The sequence below is a fragment of the Fundulus heteroclitus genome, chromosome 23 (assembly GCF_011125445.2).
Source record: "Fundulus heteroclitus isolate FHET01 chromosome 23, MU-UCD_Fhet_4.1, whole genome shotgun sequence".
Taxonomy (NCBI): domain Eukaryota; kingdom Metazoa; phylum Chordata; class Actinopteri; order Cyprinodontiformes; family Fundulidae; genus Fundulus; species Fundulus heteroclitus.
The window spans coordinates 7,032,652-7,054,800 of NC_046383.1; the positions used below are offsets into that span (position 1 = coordinate 7,032,652).

Consider the following 22,149-nt stretch of genomic DNA (forward strand, 5'->3'; position numbering starts at 1 on the left):
ATGTGCCCTGCCTATTAGGTTTCCTGGGACTGCATAGTAATACATTTAACATGTTGGACGGACTTTCTTCCCTCGGTACTCATGCCTGATAAAGATTTTAGTAACAGAGGTGCTGAAGCGCAGAGGGTGGTGATAAAACACAAGGAGAATAGTGAGAAATGTGGCTTGAACGCAAAAAAAATGAAACCACGATTGCCCGTTTTTTTCTCGTATCGTGCAGTCTTATATTACATAGCCATATATCAGATGTGTGTAAACTGTAAGTAAACGCGGGGTAAATGTATCGCAGCATAAGCAGAAACACAAGCAGGCTTGTTTTTATGCGGTGTGTGCTCAGGACGTCTGGCTGTGGCGGTTAATCAGCGGAGGTCTCTCCAGCCCAGTCCTCATTCTCGGTCCTCACACCTTCCAGTCACTCGTCCCTTCCCTCGTTCTCGGTCTCGCCGGCGGTTTTCCGCGGGATCCCAAACGCTCTCTTACTTCATTACGTCTGTGCCTCTTTCAGCCGCGCACACCGAGCTAATGTGCATCTCTTCGCATTCACAGGCCAACCCTCCCCCCATCATTGTGAACGCAGACTCGATGGATGCGGGCCCTTATGTAAGTATCATCCCTCGCTGTCTGCTGTACAGTAAGGATGCGTCGTCTTCTCACTTTCTGTGCCGCATGGACATGTTTTTTTATGTTTGCGTGTGGATGAAAAGCCCCCCCCCCCCCCCCCCCCCCCTCGTAGCATGACGGCCTGTTCAGAGCACATTCTGCGTCGTCTCATATGCCGTCCTGTCTTTTCCGTAGCACCATTTGGAGAATGCATTCACTCTGTTTCATAAACAAACCCTCCATATTCGTCATTGTTCCTACTACAAGTAAATGTTAAAGATTTAGCTCATTTCCATTGAGTCCATCTAAATATTTATCATCTTTTAAAGTAACATTCTTGTTTCTGTTTTTTTTTTTTTTTCCCTCAACAGGTCAATGGAAGCGATGGGATGTACAAATATGAGGAAATCATTTTAGAGAGGGTAAGTTATATTTTGTTTTGTTTCATGCATTTCCTGCATAAAGGATTTTTCCCCACTAGGTGGTAGCAAGCAGCTCATTCTTTGTCAAATGAGCTGAATAACACAGACGGACCTTTAAACATTTAGGAGAAAACTGCGTTAGTTAAGCTACTGATGATACATTAGCACAGTAAGTGACTCCTAGATGTGATGTCTCATGCAAGCAAGAAGTGATGCAAGTCTTTTTTTTTTTTTTTTTATGTAATCCAGGGCTTCATGTCATCAGCAGACAGCAGGAATGTAAAGTGGTCTCTTGCTTTATGCTCTTAGCAGGAGAGGTTCAGCGTGGAGAGGAGGCAGTTATATTTTTTTTATTCTCATTATTCCACCTCCATGTTGATGCATCTGTGGATTCTCGATAGATACCCAGTACATTTCTAACCTGTTTACTTTAAAAGTGGCGTTTCTGCATTTAGAGCTGCACCTTAAAGGGTCTGTGGGCGTCCGGCATTTGGTGGCTACTCCTCCCTGCTCTGGAGCAGTACACTGCGAAGCCTCAGTCGCCTCTGTCCTAATTTGCTGCGACTGTTTCTCATTAATTATAGAAAATAATAAAGAGAAGTCCTTTCTCAGCTGTCTTGTTTGCTGCCCATCTTTGCGGCCACGGCTGTCAGATGCAGCACTGTACCTCGGCCCACTGGATCCAAATGGGGCCTGTGTAATCATAGGGATGAGAATGGCAGGAGGTGGCGGTGTCTGTCTACTTTAGAGACCTGGAGGCACTCTGTCATGCAACAGAAATTGTGCTTTTTTTGTGGAAACTGGGCTGTATAGATTATCTGTGTGATTAAAATGCTGTTTTTTTTTGTTAGGGTTAGGTTATTTTGCTGTATCCCGGACTTTTGACATCTTACTGAGTGCTGTTCAAAACATAATCTGAAGACGCACTGAGTCTGGCACAACTGCAAACCTAACAACACATGGCCACAGGGCTGGGCGATAAATCGATTTAATCGATTAATTCGAATTTACAATTTTTTTAAGATTTAATTTTTGGAAAATCTGGATTTTATTTTGCCAATGCACTCATTGGGCTTCCATCAAGAGTACACCGTGCAATGTTGAATATATATTTAGGAAAATATATTGTCAAAATATGGTAAAGATGAAACTTTTTCTTACCGTAACGCTATACAAGGCATGTTAATTTACTCATTTACTTATTTTTTTACAAGTTAGTTTGAACTTACACAAGTGCAGTGAAGCCTGTTCTCAGCTCACTGCGTAAAACCACTAGCAGCACACATTGTTCTGTTTTCATTGTTTACAAGCATGTTTTACAGCTTGTATTTAGTTGCACTTTGAATTCAGATCAACTCCCAGATGACATATTTGACATAAAAGCAAGTTTTTAAAATAATTGCTTTGATGTATTTTTATGGAACGAAAAGGAGGATAAAAATCGATAAATAAATACGATTTGGTATAATAAAATCAGAGATTTTATTTTTTAATTCATATCGTCCAGCCCTACATATGACCACCTGAACTAATGATAGGCAAAGAGACCATTAATCAGAGAAGACCATGTTAACTTTGCATTGTCTCTGTACTGAATTGTGCTATACAAATAAATTTGCCTTGCCTTGCCTTGTGCAGGAGCTGCAAAAATCCAAACCTCAGGTTGGGAACGCTGCTGACAGGACCACTATTAGTGTTGCACGACAGAGATCTGGCTAGAAGAAAGCCCTTAGCTCAAGAAAAGCATTAAAAACATTAGCTGTGCCTCCTGCCTTGAGTAGAAGAACATGTTCTGGTCAGAGGAGACCAACATTGAAGTCTTTGGTCTAATACTGGAGTGGGAATACTCTTCTTCATCAGGAAAATGGAAGCTCGTCACATGGATGCAGATAAATTCAGGACAATGCTTGAAGAAAACCAGCACAGCAAAAACGGAACTAGAAATAAGTAAAATGTTCTTAAAGTCAGTGTATTTGTCCTTGATTTGAGCGGGTAAATAAGATGATTTGCCAATGGAATAAGATTTTTGCACTTAAAATAGGAACAACTCATCTCCATCGTTTTATTTCAAGTGCAGGATGTCTAATTATCTTATTTTAGGGGTAAAAATACTCATTCCATTGGCAGATAGTCTTATTTACCTGCTCAAATCAAGGATAAATACACTAACTTTAAGAACATTTTGCTTATTTTTAGATCTGTTTTTACAGTTAGGGATGGAATTTCACTTTCCGACAGGACAATGATCCTTAATAGTCAGTGCTACACAGGCATCCTTTAGATAAAAGTTGAGACTTAAGGCCCATGAACAATATGTGGAAAGACTTAAGAACATTTTAAAGGCTGTTTCACATGGCAGGATTTTTCGCCCGATTTTCGCCACGATCTCCCGCTTCTGAGAGACGGCGATTATTGCCGTGCCTCTTAAAATAATCTTAAGAGATATTCCTGCCTTTGTGGCGTGTTAAGAGCCATCTGGTCCGCTCGGAGGAACGTCGGGATCGCTCCGACGTCAAATCAGGGATATTCAACATGTTGGATTGTCTTACCCTGATATCCTAGCGTGTGTTGATTCTCCTGAAGACTAACGAGCACGGACCCTGTTGAATGTGACGTGTAGCCAATCAGAAAGCGAGGTGAGGGATTCCCCCGGTCGCATTGTCTTTAACCAAGGCCTTTCCTTTTTGTTATATTTGTTCTCTGTTAAAATCAGTCCACAAACTATCGCCATTATTCTTCCTGGTCGTCCATTTTTATTTACTCTGAACTCACGTTTGATCGTGAGAGGATTCCCGTCTGGCATCTGAATGATCTTAAGTGAAATCTGTTCGTGTGTTGAGCTCTGCGTCTGACCGGACACCACACACTGTACGACCAAATTATTTTTTATCGTTACATGCGGTGTCCCTCGCCCTTTGAAAAACGGCAGAATATTTTGAAATCCTTGCAGTGTGAATCAGCAGTTAGCCATGTTTTTAGGAAGATGGGGGGGAAAAGATTTCGTCTCTTGATCTACAGCGCTGGTGGAGACTGCCAGCGAAAAAGATTGTTCTGCAAATATTGACTCAGGGGGCCTAAATACAAAAACACACCACACTTTTCAGTTCACTTGAAATTGTTGTCGCTGCTTTGTATTTCCAATCAAATTGGCTACATTTCTGATTGTAATTTGACAAACTGCATAAAAATTTTGATTGGTATATGAATACTTTTGGGGGGGCTCTGTACAAGCTCACATTTGTGTAGCTCTGAGTGAGTGCATGCATCTGTGATGCTTTTGGTTTTCTGACGAAAACACCGATCCCAACCTGTGTTCAGGGGAACTCTGGCCTGGGCTTCAGCATCGCTGGAGGAATAGACAATCCCCACATTCCTGATGATCCGGGGATTTTCATCACCAAGATAATCCCTGGAGGCGCAGCTGCTATGGATGGACGGCTGGGGTAAGTTCACCTCTCCCCTCCACCCCCCATATTTGTTTTTGCTCTTTTCCAGCTCAGCTCTGCTCTCCATCCTCCTCCTGCTCTAACCTTTCTGCTCACATCTTTAGCGCTTACCAACACCACGTCCCGCCAGGCAGCGCTGTGTGGGAGGCAGAGTTTCTTCAGCTCTCTGCCTCCCGGCTCCGTGCGCTTCCTCAAAGTTATGATTCACTGCAAAAACCAAGAGTCTGAGAGATGTAAAAAAATAAAAATAAAAAAAAAATTATGATATGGAGTGCTTTGAAAGCCTCTGATTTTTATTAGCCGTGCTTGGGTCTTCCTGCCTTTGTACACCAAACAAAGTGGAGTGTGTGTGTGATGTATATTTGAACTTTTCTCAGGGTTAACGACTGCGTGCTGCGCGTGAACGACGTGGACGTCTCTGAGGTGGTTCACAGCCGGGCGGTGGAAGCCCTTAAGGAGGCGGGGCCCGTGGTGCGGCTGCTGGTCCGACGGAGGCAGGCCCCCCCGGAGACCATCCTGGAGGTTAACCTGCTCAAAGGGCCCAAAGGTCAAACAATCGCTGTTGGACATAAACGCAATCCCATTTACTGAAAAGGTTAATTTATTTGTACACGCAATGACTGTCCCGTTTTGTGTTTTTTCTCAGGACTGGGATTCAGTATTGCTGGAGGAATTGGGAACCAGCATATTCCTGGAGACAACAGCATTTATATTACCAAGATCATAGAAGGAGGAGCTGCCCAGAAAGATGGACGATTGCAAACTGGAGACCGACTGCTAGCTGTATGAGCCTTCACTTCCCTCTGCTAAAGCTACAACTCTGCATTTCATACCACAATACTTACCGAATCCTCCAAAAAAAAGCTCTGATTTAAAAAAAAATAGTAAATGATTTTACCTTATTTTTAATCTAAGGACCTACACATGACGACGTAAAGTTTTTATTTGCCATTTAGGTAAAAATAGGTCAATTATTTGCCAATTTACAGAATTCTTCTAGTTTTGCTTTTAGATGAATAACAGATAAAGATGAAAGTAAACACAAAAAAGACATTTTCAAATGAGGGCTTAAGTTTAAAGAGGAAAAGCTATCAAACCCAACCTGGGCCTATTTGGAAAATATTGCCATTTAACCTGATTACTGGGTTTGTCGCCCTTAGCAGGGAAAACTGCAGTCAGGCATTTAATAGCAATAACTGGTCATGAGTCTTTAAAATCCCTATGGAGGAATTTTGTCCCACTCTTCCTTACTGAATTGTCTTTATTGAGTCACATTGGATGGTTTCTGAGACTAAACTAGCTGTGTAAGGTTATGCAAACGCATTTCAATCACATTTCAGTCCACATTTTTGAGAAGGCCACTCTAAAGCCATTCAGAGGTGGATTTGGCTTGTGTACGTTGGACCATTGTCCCGCTGCATAGCTCAGTGGCGCTTGAGCTTAAAGTCAGGAAGGTCAGGGTGACCAGACGTTATCATTCAGGATTTTCTGCTACAGAGAAATACTTTTGGTTCCATCTTGTTATGGCAAGTCGTCCAACTCCGAAAGCAGCAAACTAGCCGTAGACCAACACACTACCCACACCCTGTCTGACTGTCTGTAAAATGCTCTTTTTCTCAATTGCTGTGTTAATTTTACATCTAACAAGACTCACGTCTTCCACAAGGTTCCAGTTATCATCGTCTCATCAGTTCACTGAGTATTTTGCCTCCTTGGGAATCAAGATGGGTGTTTTTTAGCCAAATGGGAGAACGACCTTTTATGGGCATTTTGGTTAGCAGTGGTTTTCATCTTGAAAGTCTCCCATGAATGTGATTTATTCTGTCTTTATTATTGTCAAATCATGCTTCCTGGCCTTAATTGAGACGGGGAGACCTGTAGTACTGTAGACGTTCTTAATTGTCTCGGAGTTTTTTTTTTTTTTTTGTAGGCCTGCTACTCCTGGGAAGATTGACCACTGCCCCGTGTGTTTTTATTAGTGCATAATTGCTCTCCCTGTGGTTTACCGGAGTCCCTAGCCTTGGAAATGGCTTTATAACCCTTTCCAGGCAGAAGGACTTGGACTTTTGTTCTTTAATCATTTCTGATGAAGGATCTTTTAGCCTACTTCATGTCATCAGAAAGGTAATCTGTGAATGATTTATTTCTACAGGTCTGACAGTTATCAGTCCTGGGTGTGGTTAGTTAGATGAACCAGGAAGTGTGGTTGATTAGTTAAGTTGATTATTTAACAATGGGAAGGGTTATATTTTCACATGAGACCAGGTTGTGTTTGACTGCTTTTTTTCCACCTTAATTTAAAAACTACTTTTCATATTTACTCAGTTTCTTTGTCTTTGTTTAATCAGAAATTTTTGTAAGAGGGAAAATAGTTTTGTTGTAAGCAAAAGCTCATGACATAACAAATTGCAATTATTAATCTAAGAGCCATCTAGGCATAATCCAAAATAGGTAAATGAAAAACCCATCCTATCCTCACTACTATTATTGGACTAATAGGGTTAAGTACTAGATGAATGCTGATGAGCAAATGCATTTGACTTTTTGAGTATTAGTGTGTTTACACGGTGCCAAGGACGAAAAAGGTCAGCAGGGATTATAGAAAAACAGTTGCTGCCACCCAACAACGTCGAAATGGTTGTAAGGCCACTTATAAATAATAGAGTTCACTATTCATTCATTGAGAGAGACTAAAACAATGGAAATTTGATAGAAACAAAGAAAAGCCCCCAAAAGCTACTATTATTGACATTACATGGCTAAGAATGTTAAAGACTATAAACCTCAGTACATTACAATTAGAAACTGACTGACTTCTTTGATGCGTCAGGTTCAAACTTCTAGTTTCACCTTTCAAGCACAGGGGTGGAGGGTTGATGATGTGGGCCTGCAGCTTGTAGTTAAATTTTAAATAATTTCCCTCTGGGATTATTTAAATATTTCTGATTCTGATTATGCCCATACTGTTTACCAGTATTTTTAAGTAAATTGAGAGGCCATTTGTTGAGTTAAAACTTTGCTAAAGCTGTGCATACAAGAACAATATTTGAAGAAAGTTATTTGATACTTAAAAGAATGTGCAGGAGACTATTCTCTAATTATTAACCACGAGTGCAGTTCAACAAGCTTATTTCTATATGCACATTCCCCATGCGGATGCGTTTGATAAAAAATATTAAACAGCGATATGTTTAAGAATTGTCTGACGCAGCTTCAGCTAAACGTTAAACTTATAAATATGCACAAAGTGCCTCCAATGCAAGAGTCACAACAGACTAATCTGGATGAATGCAGTTTTTTAGAGCTGCGCTTTTTCGACAACTTCTGCATTCTTCGCAGCATCAATAATCATGTCACTTCAGCAGTATGAAAAGTATTATATACAGGATTATTGAAATCTGATCTGAAATATTTTAGAAATGCTGCATTTATTTCAGTCATTGCCACAGAACAAAATATTTGTTTTTTTGTTTTTTTTTGCTGATGAAATGAACTGCAATCTCATAATACCTTCCAGCTATGAATCATTACTGTGTTGGCTGGTGTGATGGCTTTGTGATGTTGTCACAGCTCTTATTTTTATTTTATTTATTTTTTTATTCCTTGATGGCCGACACCTTCAGGTGAACAACATCGTGCTGCAGGATGTGCGTCATGAGGAGGCGGTAGCTGCGCTGAAGAACACCTCGGATATGGTTTACCTCAAGGTGGCCAAGCCAGGACCCGTGCACCTGAACGACATGTACGCCCCTCCAGACTACTCTAGCAGTACGTATCTACCTCGCCGTGTTATTTTACTTCTCCTCAGCTTCACTGCAGGGAAGATGTTGGTGGTTGGTTTTGCTTTCTTTTTCATCTTCATCACAAAAGTTTCCGTATTTCTGAGCTGATCACTGGTTTCTGCTCCAACTGCAATGCCCAGACACCCACATACTGAATGAAGTAAATGCCCGTACACACACACACACACACACACGCACACAATTTCTCCCACAGCAACGGCAAGCACAGTTCTCTTCCACCCACAGAGTGTGGATGGTTTCTCACATCCCACCTGCTCATGAGAGCCCACGATCTTGAGCTGCAGCTTCTCAGATTTCAGCCGAGCAGTGATTTAATGTTACAGGAGACCAGTGTGGGACTTTCATTGATTGATTGAGGTTTGTCTTAATCTGTTCCTGTCTAGTCTTCAACTTGAAAGCATCCTTGGTTCTATTTAACCACGTTTAGTACGATGAGCAAACCCGGGTTTAGACCAGCAACCAGATCTCATTTCCATTAGCAACCTTGCTTGGACTTGGTGCGGCTGCTTGTATTCCTCTAAATAATCGTATTCAAGTAAAGGCAGAGATTTTGTGCAGGAACCAGTTTCCTTCTGAAAGTAATTATAAATACAGGGAATTTAAAGAGAGTGCATCGTGTCACAAGAACACAGCCTCGGGGCTTTCTTTTTTTTTTTTTTTTTTTACAAAACCCAAGAAGAAATGGCTGTTTTTATTTTTTGAAAGAAAATCACATTGATCTGGGAATAAATCCTCTTATTTGGCAACATCAAGGTCTTTCTACACAAGACGAAGAACTGATACACGACCTCGACAGGGTTACTTATAGCAGTGCATCATAAAAAGTAATGAAAATAAGCAGAATCTGTAAAGAGCAGTGACCTCGGTTCAACAGTCTATTTTGCTTTATATCTAAACGAGATTTTTTTATTTACTTCTCCACCTCATTCATTTGCACAAACTCAACACACTTTGTTATTGTGAAATATGATTCAGATTTCACATATTGTCTTTAAGTCTTGTGAATGTAGAGATTGAGATAAATATAGACAGTCTGTTAATGAATGAGCTGCAGTTGAACCCAGATATTAAATGTACATTAGGGCTGCACGATATTAGAAAATCTTGTAAAGGTGATTAATATTGGTAAATATTGTTCTTGTGCCTATTGTCTTGCTTTATCTCTTTTTTATATTTGCTTCTTGTATTCAGTGACCTTTAGCATTCAGGTAAGGTCATTTGTGTCCAGTGTGAGCATATGCTGCCATGAGACTCTGGCTAAATATAACATTGACATCTAAAAGGCAAGTTCATAACACTTGGAATATGTTTGCCAACAATTATTGAACTAGAAACAGTCCTTTGGGATGTTATTATTGCCATGGATAGATCCTGGATACATTGTGTGGCCTTGTCTTACACTATATAAACAGTTCACAACAGTTCTTCACTCTCTGACATTAAATTATGGATTACCCAAATTATTTCTATTCTAAATGCACCAAAAATGCAATTTGTTTTCTGACATTTGTTGTGGAGCTTGTTTTGTTTTCTCCAAACTTGAAACTTAACATGGATTTAAATGGCTATGCCTATAAACAGGGAAAATCCTGGTGGTGATATTATGGCTTTGTAAACTTTTGGTTAATTCACAGCATTTGAGTTTTATAGAGACACACCTACATATGCATTTTAAAGCACACTGCTAAGGAATATGATTTAACATGGAGTTGCTTTTGGACCTCCGCCTGCCTGGTTCATCCTTGGATACAATTTACCTGTTCAAACAAGTATGTGTAAATATAAACAGCATGGGAACGTCCATTATACCATTCAGGAAGGACACAGAGCCTTACTGAATGCTGGGAGGGTCTGTGTTGCAGAAATCAAGTGTTTTTGTGGGAAACTATGGGAGACTATTTGCCAATGGAATGAGAATTTCTACCCCTTAAATAAGATCATTAGACATCCTGCACTTAAAAGAAGATGATGGAGATGAATTGTTCTTATTTTAAGTGCAGAAATCTTATTCCATTAGCAAATAGTCTTATTTACCAGCTCAAATCAATGAAAAATACACACATTTCAAGAAGATTTTACCTACTTTGAGTTCCCTTTTTACAGTGAAAGGATTAAGTTATAGTAGCTCTCCCCAAATTGGTTCAAAGAGTCATTAATGATAATTATACCAGTGGGCATCAACTATCTCCTGTAGAGGTCTGTATTACAGTAGCTCTGCAGAATCCCCTGCCTGAATAAATTGTGCTTACTTTCTTGTGAAGAGGATGCTCACGGTTGTACATTATATTTTTTATTTTATGAAGCATATTTCCATGCAAAGTGAACTCTCCAGAACTGAGTCAGACCTCTTGTTTGGCTTTTAATGCAATTGTTCTGCTAGTGCTATAAATGTGTCAGAAACTGTTTGCACTCTCCATGAAAGAATTACAGAAGATCGTCTTGTTCCTGCAGATAACCTGATAAAAACCTAAAGCTAACAGTTTAGTATCCTGATACAGAGATGATATTTTACAGAGTTCTGGATTACGCCATCTGTTGTTGACCGTCACTGCTAATCTATCTAATGTGGTTTTTGCCTTTCCTCTTTAAATGTTTGCTTGTCCGTATGGTCTGAAAGCCAGGAAGAGAGGCAGGAATATAACTGCATCCATGTCTCAGCGACACACGTAGTACTTCATTCCTGACACTGGCTTGTTGTCAGAGCGCCCATTTTATTTGAGAGAGATATTCACTTTCCTCATTATGACTGATTAGAAGATATGGTTGGAACTTCCTCTTCCTCTTTCTGCTTTGCTGCTGCTTTTCATCCTCTCCAGCTCATTGGGGATTTGGTTTCTTAGAAGTTGATCAGCTGCTCCTGCTTCAAAACGATACTCTCCCTGGTAACGTGGTATAACAAGTGACCAAAGGTGGAAAAGTGACTGCCAAAAATACTTGAGCTTAACAGCATTCAAAATAGGAAAGAAAAATCTTTTTTTTTTAAAAAGGAATTTTTTTATTTATTTGTAAAATTAGGACCAAATTCTGCAATGAATCAGTTGCTTGTAAAACTGCAACGCCACTGCAGTAACCAGATTTTGTCCCACTGGTCAGAGAACGATTGAATTTGATGCATCTGAACCATCAAAATTAGGAGGGGCCGGAACATTTCTGGAGCCTTTTTTTAAAAGAACTTCAATTCAATTTTATTTATATAGCGCCAATTCATGAAACATGTCATCTCAAGGCACTTTACAAAATCTAAATCAATCAGATTATACAGATTGGGTCAGATTATACAGATTGGTCAAAAAAAATTCCTATATAAGGGAACCAGTTGATTGCATCAAAGTCTCTTCAAGCAGCATTAACTCCTCCTGAAAGAGCGTAGAGCCACAGTGGACAGTCGTCTGCATTGTTGATGGCTTTGCAGCAATCCCTCATACTGAGCAAGCATGAAGCGACCTCCTAGAAGCAATAGATGACGTTTTAAGTATGTATTTACTTCCAAAGATGCTGTTTTGCCTCCTATTCTTCCTATTTTAATCATTCTTTCTTTCCCCCTACTGGCCTGGCCCTCCCTCCAGCCTTCCCCACCATGGTAGACAACCACGTCAGCCACAATTACATGGGGGCAATGGAGTCAAAGCCAGTGTACCCGCCGCCCCAGGTCACCCCGTCAAGGTACTCGCCCGTCCCCCGCCCCATGCTCGGGGAGGAAGACTTCACGAGGTAAGTAACAGAGCGGCCCCACCAGGGCTGAATGTCTCGTTTTCAATGTTAACACAATTCATTTCTCAAAGCATAATTCTGGAAACGTTATTTTTTTTTTGGGTTACTTTCAGTTGCCAGTGGCCTCCATTTTTTGTTTTTGCTTTACATGCATCGTCATTGGGGATTGTGACGATACATGCTCGAACAGTGGTTTAAGTGTCCTCATGAAGTGCTTGGTGGTGGAAAAAGAAGTACGGGGCTGATTGTTTGGCCGTGGCGGTGCATACTGCATTGTAGCCGGACAGCGTGTGGTGGCTGTGTGCTGAGAGAAGCTCCTTGTCACTTCTTGTACTTGTTATGACTGTGTTTTAACCTTTGACTTCATAGCCAACTAGTGGATCAGAAGTAGCATTCATAAGGGGCCTGATTGGACTGTCCCATGAGGCTTTGAGTCAGCTTAACCCAGAGCTCTGGGGAGGGAAGGCTGTATCCCCCCCTGTGTTTATTGGCGCGTGCGTGCGTGTGTGTGTGTGTGTGTGTGTGTTTTCCTAGATGAATGTTTATGTTGCCCTGTTATGTCCTTGTACAATCTGTCTACATGAGTCGTATGAGTATTTGTCGCATCTTTGTTGGTATGTGTGCCTTCTTTGTGTCCTACACTTGTCCCGTTCACTGTGATTCCTGTACCCCCACAGCAGGGCTGAACCTATTTACAGTGTCATCCACAAACCTGGGGATAGCAAGGCGCCCCAGGCCCACTACAGAGGCTTCTGTCCTTCCCCTGCTCCCCTGTGCCAAGGCCCGCTCCCCTTCTCCGGCAGGTACTAACCTAGTCCATCATGCCTTGCTAAGCTAACCCTCCTCTCTGTACCCCAACATCCGGATCTGGCCTAAGAGAGAGTAGAACCAGGACAGAGGAACGCTTCCTGATTAGCAGTAAATACTGCCACAGTTGTTTAATAAACACTGCGATAAAAGCAAAGACAGACTCAGAGGATAAGAACGACAAAATATGTGACGGAGAGGGGAGGGTTGGAAGGGGTCGCAGGGTGACCTTTGTGATTTCCTGTTTGAGTTCTTTTTTTATGTTTGCATGTAAATGTTTCCCTCCTTCATGTGTATGTGACAGCTTCATGTCGGTGCAAAGTGTGGTAGTGCCTCTTGTGTTCTGTGACAAGCGGGACCTTTTGAGTCCAGTCGGAAACCTTCATGCATCATGAACGTGGCTGAGATTTTGGTGAAGAGCTTTTCTGGGATATAGTGGAGTGGAAGAATGTCCTTTAATGCGTTGGTCAAACCTTTGGTACACAAACTCACACCTATTGTTGTTCAGAAAGCTCAGAAAGGTTGGTCTTTTGATCAGACGCCTTTTGAGACAGTCGGCAAGCTCCTGCAACAGTGTCTCATCTATATTTGACTATTTTATGTGCAGAAGTAACAAAATAAACCAAACTTTTGATATAAGTCCACATAGAGTGGCTCTCAAAACGTTTGCACAACCTTTCCAAATCGTTTTGCCATGTCAGAAAATGAGAGCATAAGAACTTTCTGTTCTCCACTGCTCCCTTCAGGCGACAGTGTTGGTGTTGGCTTGAACTCTGTACTCTAGCTTGACCATCCAAAAGCTGTAGTTTTCCCCTCACACGGTCATTTTTTTAGTTAATTCAGATGTATACAGTATTTAGACTTACCATGATGCTGAAAAATTAAATTCCCCCTCATCTTATTTATAGGAAAACTAACCCCAAACCATAATATTGCCAGCTTTATGTTTCACTGCTGGTATGGTGCTCTCTTGGTAAAGTTTGGCGTTCTTTTTATGTCAAACATACCAAAACTTCCAGTTTGGTTCATCAGACCACAACACGTAGTCGACTGTGGAGCAGCGGGTGAAGCAGCCGTCCTGCAATTGTCGATTAAATTCCAGCTTCCCCTTGTCACATGTTGTGCCCTAGTGCAAGGCATTTAACCTCTAGTTGCCAGCCTCTCTGCATATCGGTGTATGAATCTGAGCGTGAGTGCGATTGGGTGAATGTGGCTCTCCTAGTTTCAAGCGTTTTGATTGGTCAGCAAGACTAGAAAAGCATTATATAAATTCAGTCCATTCACCATTTTACCATAACACATTCTCACACAACGTTTTAGAAAATTATCTCCCTGTGAAACATCTGGAAGTTTTAGTAAACCTGTAATTGAACATACATATAAATATTGACAGTTGTTGTGTTTAAAGGATAATTCCCAGTCACTGTTCGTGTTAGAGCAAGTTTAAAGGAGCAAGTTCCAGAGTTTTTGGACAGGTTTACCCCCTCTGGCGACAAGTTGAAATGACACCAGTGGAGAGGAGGAAAAGCATTTTGTTTAGGAGGTGTGGGGTGTGTGGGGGGGGGGTTCTGATGTAAGAAAGTTATAAGTATTGAAGTTAGCCCGTGTTCTCTTGCTAATGCATTGATTACGCCGCAGATTCAACAAAGTAGCCAGGTTGAACGAGAGCGCGCATTGTGTCATATCCAAGCGCACACCCAGAGGATTTGACCTGCCTATAGAAGCAACTTTTACATGTTGGGCAACTGTAAGGGCATATATGGGGAAAGAAAAAATTAGAATTTTTACCCTTAAAACATGTGTAATGCTCCTTTTAAAGGCATATGTGAAAGCTTAAAATTGCCATGGCATCTACTGTTGAAACTAGAGATTTACAAACATTTTAGAAAAAGACACAAAACTATTTTATCTCACAGTCTGATGGTAGTGAGAATAAACTTTTCCTGTGTTTTCGACAGTTAGGACTGACAAAATTATTTCTGTTTGCTAAAATAAGATTTCCTTTATTTTACTACATTCTTAAAATTCAGAAGTTTAGATACATTTCGTTAAAACTGCTTTTTTCTAATGTATGAATTGCATCAAACATTTTGGGTCTCCCTCCACAAGCTTCTCCCAATAGTTTGCTTGAATCTTGGCCCATTCCTCCAGAACTGGCTTAACTGAGTCTTTATGGACTTTATGGTCCTTTAAGACACTATGCAATTAATTTAACTGTATGTTTGGATATTTGGAAGACCCTTTTGTTCTCAAGCTTTAACTTAAGTGCTCTTGACATGTTGCTTTAATATTTCCATTTAATGTTTCTTCACCATAATAAAATCTATTTTGTGAAAAGCACTATTCCCTCCGGGAGCAGAACACCTACACAACATGACGCTGCCACCCCACAGTTAGGAAGATTTTTCTCAGGCTCGCATCCTTCCTGTTTTTGCCTCCAAATGTAACAACGGTCACTATGGTTAGACCACAGGACACTGTAATCTGTCTTTTTATGTAACTTTAGAAGTAATGGCTTCTTCCTCTCTGAGTGGCCTTTTATCCCATGTTGGTAAGGGATTTTTTTTAATGTGGATAATAAAATCTCTTGCCAGTTTAAGAAGCATCTGCGCAGGATGTCTTTCATTTTTTCTGCCGTTGATTTGCAAATTTCACACAAAAACACTTTCATCTGTGGGACACAAAACCCGTCTCCTTCCTGAATGAAGGGTTTGGTAGCTGGACATTCCCGCACTGCTTATACTTGCGTATAATTGTTTGAACAGTTCAGACATCTGGAAATTATAACGAAAAATAATCCAGACTTGTGGAGCTCCACAATTCTCCTCTTAATATTCTGGCAGATAAAATGATTTGCATGATGCCACTCAAAGATGTCGTGTGTATCATTGATTGTCTTAAGGTGCCCCACCTATCAGAGGCTTACAAAGCTCTGACATCATCAGCCGAGTTTTTTCAGCATTCAAAGGGACAGTAGCCTTAGTATATGTAGACTTCTGAATTTGAAGAAATAGAGAAAAGATTTTCAAAAAAATCTTTTATTCTGGCATTTACTGGCAAATTGTAGTAATCATAAGTGATCTGTAACAGGAAAATGTTTGATGGATTTAATGTCAGAGTGACAAATAGAAGGTGTGTATAATTTTACACTGTGTGTAAATATCTGGTTTCAACTGTATGCTATGGATGAATGTATGTAATTTTGATAATTTATATATAATGGAGTTACACCATAGTCTTTCCTGAGCCTATAGCAACCAGCAAAGATAATTAAAATGCTGCAGTTTGTTGATCACCATTAAAAACATTACATCATTATTATGTGTTTTTATTGGTTTTTATGGGTGTCTTCCCCTTCTTTTCAGTCTTGGATAAAACATGTACCTCCTTTTAGTGAAAATTTGAGCATCTTGAATTTCAAACATAGCTCCCTTTCTGCTTCAGTGTAAAATGGAGCCATACCTGCTCTCCACAAACACATCTCCACAGGAGTGCAGCCGAAAGGGCTTCCTGCTCCCACAAGCTGCCCGACTCCATCTGTCAGGAGGCATTGATAAAACCGAGCCCATATATCAGACCTTGCTGCTTTCTCTGCTGCTTGTTATATTTATGGCAGTGGTTTTTGGGTTATTTTCTGTTTGGCAGCGTCAAATGTGCAAAAGACCCCCCCCCCCCCTCCCCTCTGCATTTTGATTTTTCTCTCCACAGCCTTGTTCATTGTGCATCATCACATGGATGAATGCTTGAATGTTTCTGTGTGAACCATTGCTTGTGTTAAATTTAGCCTATATTGGATAACGTATATATATCCCATGTTCTGATTCCAGAATGTATTTCTGAGTATGTGTGAAAATAACAGTGTGGCAGCCTGAGGGGGAAAAAAAAAAAAAAAATCTGATCATTCTGATTAGGATCCGTGATAATGTAAACTAAAAGGCTACCATAAACGCAACGAGGGATAAAAACCTGATCCGGTACAGACCAGCAGACGAACAGCAGCAGCAGCAGCAGCAGACAATCCTGCAGCTGTCATGATTCATCAAGCACACTGGGAAAAATCAGGCCACGCACTCTGGTCTTACCCCTCTCATCACCCATGCTGCCAGCTCCAATCACACATGCGTACTGTACACAGAGACATTTGCTCATAGCATGCTGACAAACGGACAAACATGCAGATGAGCGCGGTGTGCAGTTATGACAGAGGGAGATGCCTTGCTGGGGTATACACCCTGCGCAGCACACACCTCGTAAATAAGGGGCACAGAGCCGTCCGCACACCTCTGGTCAGATCAGGAAAAAAAAAAAACAGCAAACGTCTCAGAGGACGTCACGTCTGACAGGAAGTCACAGCAGATGAGCATCTATGCTGTATGAGACTAACGGGCAGAATGCATTTCTGCTAGCCACTGGCTCAAACTACCGGGGTTATATTGGCCTTCTTCCATAGAAGTAAAGCGGTCTTTCTCCATCTGATATTAGCCCCTTTCCGGTTTCTGACCACATTGGAGCTGATAAAAGATAAACCCCTGTGTTTAAAATGCATGTTTGGTGTGAACATGCATCTGAGTGCAATGCACACTATCGCTAAACAAGCAGCCCCCCTCTGCAAGTGCTATTAAGTGTCACAGCAGATTCTGTATACAGTCCTGAGCAAATATTTCGGATGCTTAGACTCTCATCCATCATGCAGCGCCATCGGTTAGAGGCTTTTGTTCGGTCTGTGACACAGACAACTCGCAAACAAAACCTGAATTATAATAAAAGGAACTGGGTCTTACAAAAGGACAAACCTTTTTCTATTACACTAAAACAACCATGTGCATCAAGCTCTGCACCAAGGGGAAGCAGCGATAAGTCACACATGGGAAAAATAGGATCTACTCTCATGTAGATTACATTGTGCAACATGATTTACAGCTTATTTTACTGGTTGGAGATTTATTTTTTTAGGATAGTTAAGTCTAAGTAATTTGCAGTGCCTTGCAAAGGCATTCATACTGATTCAACTATTTTATATTTTGTCAAGTTTAAACCACCAATTTCCATGTATTTTGCTGGGATTTAATGACATAGAGCAAGACAAAATGCTACGTAATTGTGAAGTGACTCAACTAGGGCTAGGGTTAATTCATCTTTCGATATAATCAAGGATTTAAAAATGATTTGCCTCTAAATCAGTACAAACCAGCTTGTTCACATTTGTCCACATTGTCAAACTTCTTCTGGCAGCAGTGCTGCAATAAAGGAGAAACTCAGCCACTCCGTTCCCTGAAGCCACTCACCTGACCAAAGCAATAATCTGCTGCTGAAAGTTTTAAACTAAACCAGAAAAGAACATATGCTAGTCGCCAAGGCAAACTCAAAGTGTTGTTCAGAGATACTTTCCCTATGAGGAAGAATGACATGGGGAAAAAAAAGCAAAATGTAGAGAGATCCGACATGCTAGGTGCGCTAACGCTACAAGCTAACAGTATGACACTGATGACTGAGAGCAACTTAAAAAGCTTGGGAAAGCTCCCGTTTCTGCAACTGTGACTTAGTTAACCTCCCTGACGACATAAACTAACACTATATGTTTAAAAATTAGCTTAACTGACAGCTCTCCTGCACCATGCGCTTCCCGGGGTGTTCTGAACCGTGCACTGCTCCCTTTTAATCATGCAACAATCTGTTCCAATGCAGGTAACAAATCACCGCAGGAAAATTTTAACAAGTAGTGTAGCTACAAAACAAACCAGTGCGCCCCCCTCCGTTTAGTTTTAAAGCTATTTGAGGCTAATGTGGCTAATAATAGCACAGGTTGTGTTGGAGCCAGACTGAAGATGGTAGTTGGAGCAAAAAGAAGAAACCTGTAGCAACCTACCTTGCTGCTAGTTGACCACTAAAGAAGATATTAAGCAATATTCCCAGAAAGCAAGAAATTGTAGAGGCCTGCTGCTAATTACATTTGCATTAACCAGATCCTTGTTTACACTTTAAAAAAAAAATGTATGCAAGAAACCCATGTTTGTTTTGAACCACAATTTATTTTAATATAGAATGATCATTTATTCGTCCCTCAGTAGTAATATTTGTGTCAACAGCAAATTGACATGCAAATAGATGTATTTATAATACAATAAAATAATTATGTGGCTGAATCAAAGGTGCATACTTCTTTAAAGGGTAATAGCTCCTATAGTATACTAAGTGTTGTCCACTGATTAGTCAAACAGGGAAGTGACATTTAAATCATCTGTTTTTCATACTTTCTACATATTGTTTTTTCTCTAATTAGGGAAGTTAAAATTTCAGTGTATTGTAATTAATATTTTTTGCTCTTAACTGTAAAGAATCCCGTGCCTTTAAAAAAAAATTGTTGCAGTATTGAAAATGGCATCAAGTATTTTTCTTTGTATTGGTTTTGAGTTAGATTTTTTTGCATCACGGTAGCCCTAGACTCAATATTTATTTTACAAATAAAAATCTGAAAACCGTGGTCTGCATTTGTATTCATCGCCCCTGGAACAATACTTTTTAGAACAACCCTTGAATGCTATCAAACCGGTAAGTCTTTTTAAGTATTTCTCTAAATTTTTGCCCATTCTTTTTCAGAATGGACAGGGAACATCTGTGAACATCAGTTTTGCCACAGATCCTCAATTGGATTTAGTTCTCAGTCTTTTACTTGGCCAGTCAGACACAAATTATGCTGTGAACTAAACCGTCGATAGACCTGGTGATATATTTAGAGTCGTCGTCCCACTGGAAGGTGAACATCTGTCTCAGTCATCAGTCTCTAAAAAAGCCTCTAAAAAGTTTTTTCCCCTCAGAAATATTTCTGTATTTAGCTCTATCCGTGTTATTATAATCTCGGATGACCCTCCCTTTCCTTGATGAAGAAAATTATCCCCACAGCATGACATTGTTTTGCTGTGGGGATAATTGTGCATAGGTCAAAAAGTTAAACTTTGGTCTCACCCAACCAATTTACCTTCTTCTTCATCGTGGGTATGGAGCTACTGGCAAGCTGCAAACAGCACTTCATGTGGTTTTCATTCAACAAAAGACTTCCATAAGGCCCAGATACATAAAGTGCATGGCTGAAACTTGTCCTCTCAAACACGTTCTCCCACCTGAGCTGTGGATCTCTGCAGCTCCACCAGAGTTAGCATTTTTCAGTAGGTCTCCAGTTGTGGCAGAGTAGTTGCAGTGCTCCATGACACATTCAATGGTTTGAAGAATAAAAATTATTTTAGAACCTAATCTTGCTTGAAACCTCTCAACAGCTCTATCCCTGTCCTGTCTGCTGGGTTTCCTGGTTTTCTAGACGCTGTTTGTTCAATAAAGTTCCCACTCAAACCTCTAATGGCTCAAAGACAATCAAAAGTGTGAGCACTAAACTGGCTTTTACTGTATTGTTTGTTTTAACTTCTCTTGCTTTTTATGCATTTGTGTGTCCTTACTAACCTCCCTCCCCCTTAATGCTTACACCTTTTAAAAGCCTAACCAGGGACAAAGGCTGCAAATTAGCCCATGGCTACAAGCCTTATGTACTTGGACATCGGCCACCTGTTTGGTTGCAATGTTTAATTGTACTGTCCCTGTCAAATAAATAAATAAATAAATAAATAAAATAAGGCCTTCACAGGGTAGTTACACATAGATGGACTCGTTGTACTAATTAGGTGACTTCAGATGGCAATTGGTTGCACTGGATTATATTTATAGGTATCAGAGTAAAGGTGGTAGAATACAAATGCAAAGCATACTTTACAGATGTGTAACAGTAAAAATGTTAACAATAATGTATCTTTTTTTTTTCTTAATCTTAACGCTGTGGGTTACAACCTTAACCTTTATTGTGTTTTATTAGGATTTTGTGTGCTATCCAGCGTGAATACTTTTGCAAGCTGCTATGAATGCACAGACCCTTTGCACAGCAGTTTAACTGCAATGCCTCATTAGGTGAGCTAATCAGTAACTTCCCCTTTTCTCGCAAACACAAAACCCTCTAACTAGTGAGTGCCAGAATTCACTCAACAGAGAGGCCTGCACGTCTGCTTTGCACATTCATACGCAGCAAAAGCGCAAAAAGTAGGTTAAAATAAAAGCGATTAAAACGGATCCACGTTACAGGCGTTAGTCATTGTCCTCTGACGTAATCTTTGAGTTTCCACCTTGCTAGCGAACAGATGTGTCACTGTCAAGTTAGAAGAAAAGAAAAATCAGACGGGGAAATTAAATCCGTGAAGCACAGACAGTACAGTATAAACGTCATCTGTTTGAGGAAGGGAGAGATAAAGAGTCTGAAAATGGCGTCCGTCTGCAGTGTCCGCCATTAATCAGCCAAGCAGAGCCAATTACTGTGCTGTGTCCAGAGTAGCGCGACCTGCAGGACCCTGCTGCCCAGATATCCATTCACAGCCTTCAGGACTGAGCAGCGACGGCTTCAGCCAACCAGCACAGAGGGAGGAGGAGGCAGGCTCTGAATTATAAAGACGGCTCAGCCGAGAGAAAGGAGTGCTGCCGCTCTCTAACCGTTTACATTCCTGGAGTGGATAAAAAGGCAGAGGGGTGGGGAGGGGAAGCAGGTCTTTTGATACAGAGTGGAAGCTTTATTGCTGCATTCAAAACAGGAAGAATTCGCTGGCATTTCCTATTAAGAACTCACAAACGGGACAAACAGAAACACATGCATTCTTCTTCAGATAAGATGGCCTTATCTGCTGAAATTTTCCACAGTAGTCTGAATGTTATCTTCCTGTTGGGGAAACCTAGGTTTGCTGACCGCAGCAGCCAAGTGATCGACTATAAGATCAGCAAATCAAAGGCTAGGGAATGACTAGAGGTCATCCGCAGACACCTCAGCCTGTTTAAACCTCTGCAAATTATCGAGAAGCTCCTGGGAATCTATCTGCCTTTAGTGTCTGGAGAGGCGAGCTGACGGACAGGAATGCTGGTCTGCCCGTTCTGCTGGGGGCTGAAGCCGCCGCCGCCACATCATAGCAGAGATATGGAGACGGCACCGCTCGATAGGAGATGAAATCGGGGTTGGAATCCAAAAGAACACAAGAAAACCCTGCTGGCATGGCAGCGGTGGGGTTAAACACGGTGCCTCGCCACGGCCCAAAGCGGAGCTGTTTCTCATCACAGCACACGAGGATGAGATAGGGAGAAGGAGGCCCTGAAAAAAAAAAAAGGAGCTTGCTAAAAGTGCAGACCTCCTCCTCTCTGTGGAGGGTCAGAGTCAAAGAGGGGTCCGAGCCGGGGCCACCACCACCATGTTCGCTGTGAACATCTCGTCCTCCGTGTCGCTGGCGAAGAAGCTGCCTGTACACACGGTGGGGAAATGCGCTTTCAGAAGCACGCACCGGA

The 22,149-nt window shown here is 41.1% G+C and overlaps 1 protein-coding gene across 5 annotated transcripts in view; it reads left to right on the plus strand.

The window, feature by feature from the left end:
* Positions 1-22,149, plus strand: part of dlg3 (discs, large homolog 3 (Drosophila)) — a 163,183-nt gene that overhangs the window by 95,892 nt on the left and 45,142 nt on the right. For 3 of the 5 annotated variants that reach the window (XM_036127249.1, XM_036127250.1, XM_036127248.1), the window contains exons 2-8: positions 547-600; positions 972-1,022; positions 4,341-4,465; positions 4,846-5,015; positions 5,115-5,251; positions 8,092-8,236; positions 11,820-11,982. In XM_036127249.1, the coding sequence (XP_035983142.1) occupies positions 547-600; positions 972-1,022; positions 4,341-4,465; positions 4,846-5,015; positions 5,115-5,251; positions 8,092-8,236; positions 11,820-11,982 (845 nt within the window). The remainder of the gene's footprint in view (positions 1-546; positions 601-971; positions 1,023-4,340; positions 4,466-4,845; positions 5,016-5,114; positions 5,252-8,091; positions 8,237-11,819; positions 11,983-22,149) is intronic. The other 2 variants (XM_036127251.1, XM_036127252.1) reach the window with 1 other exon arrangement.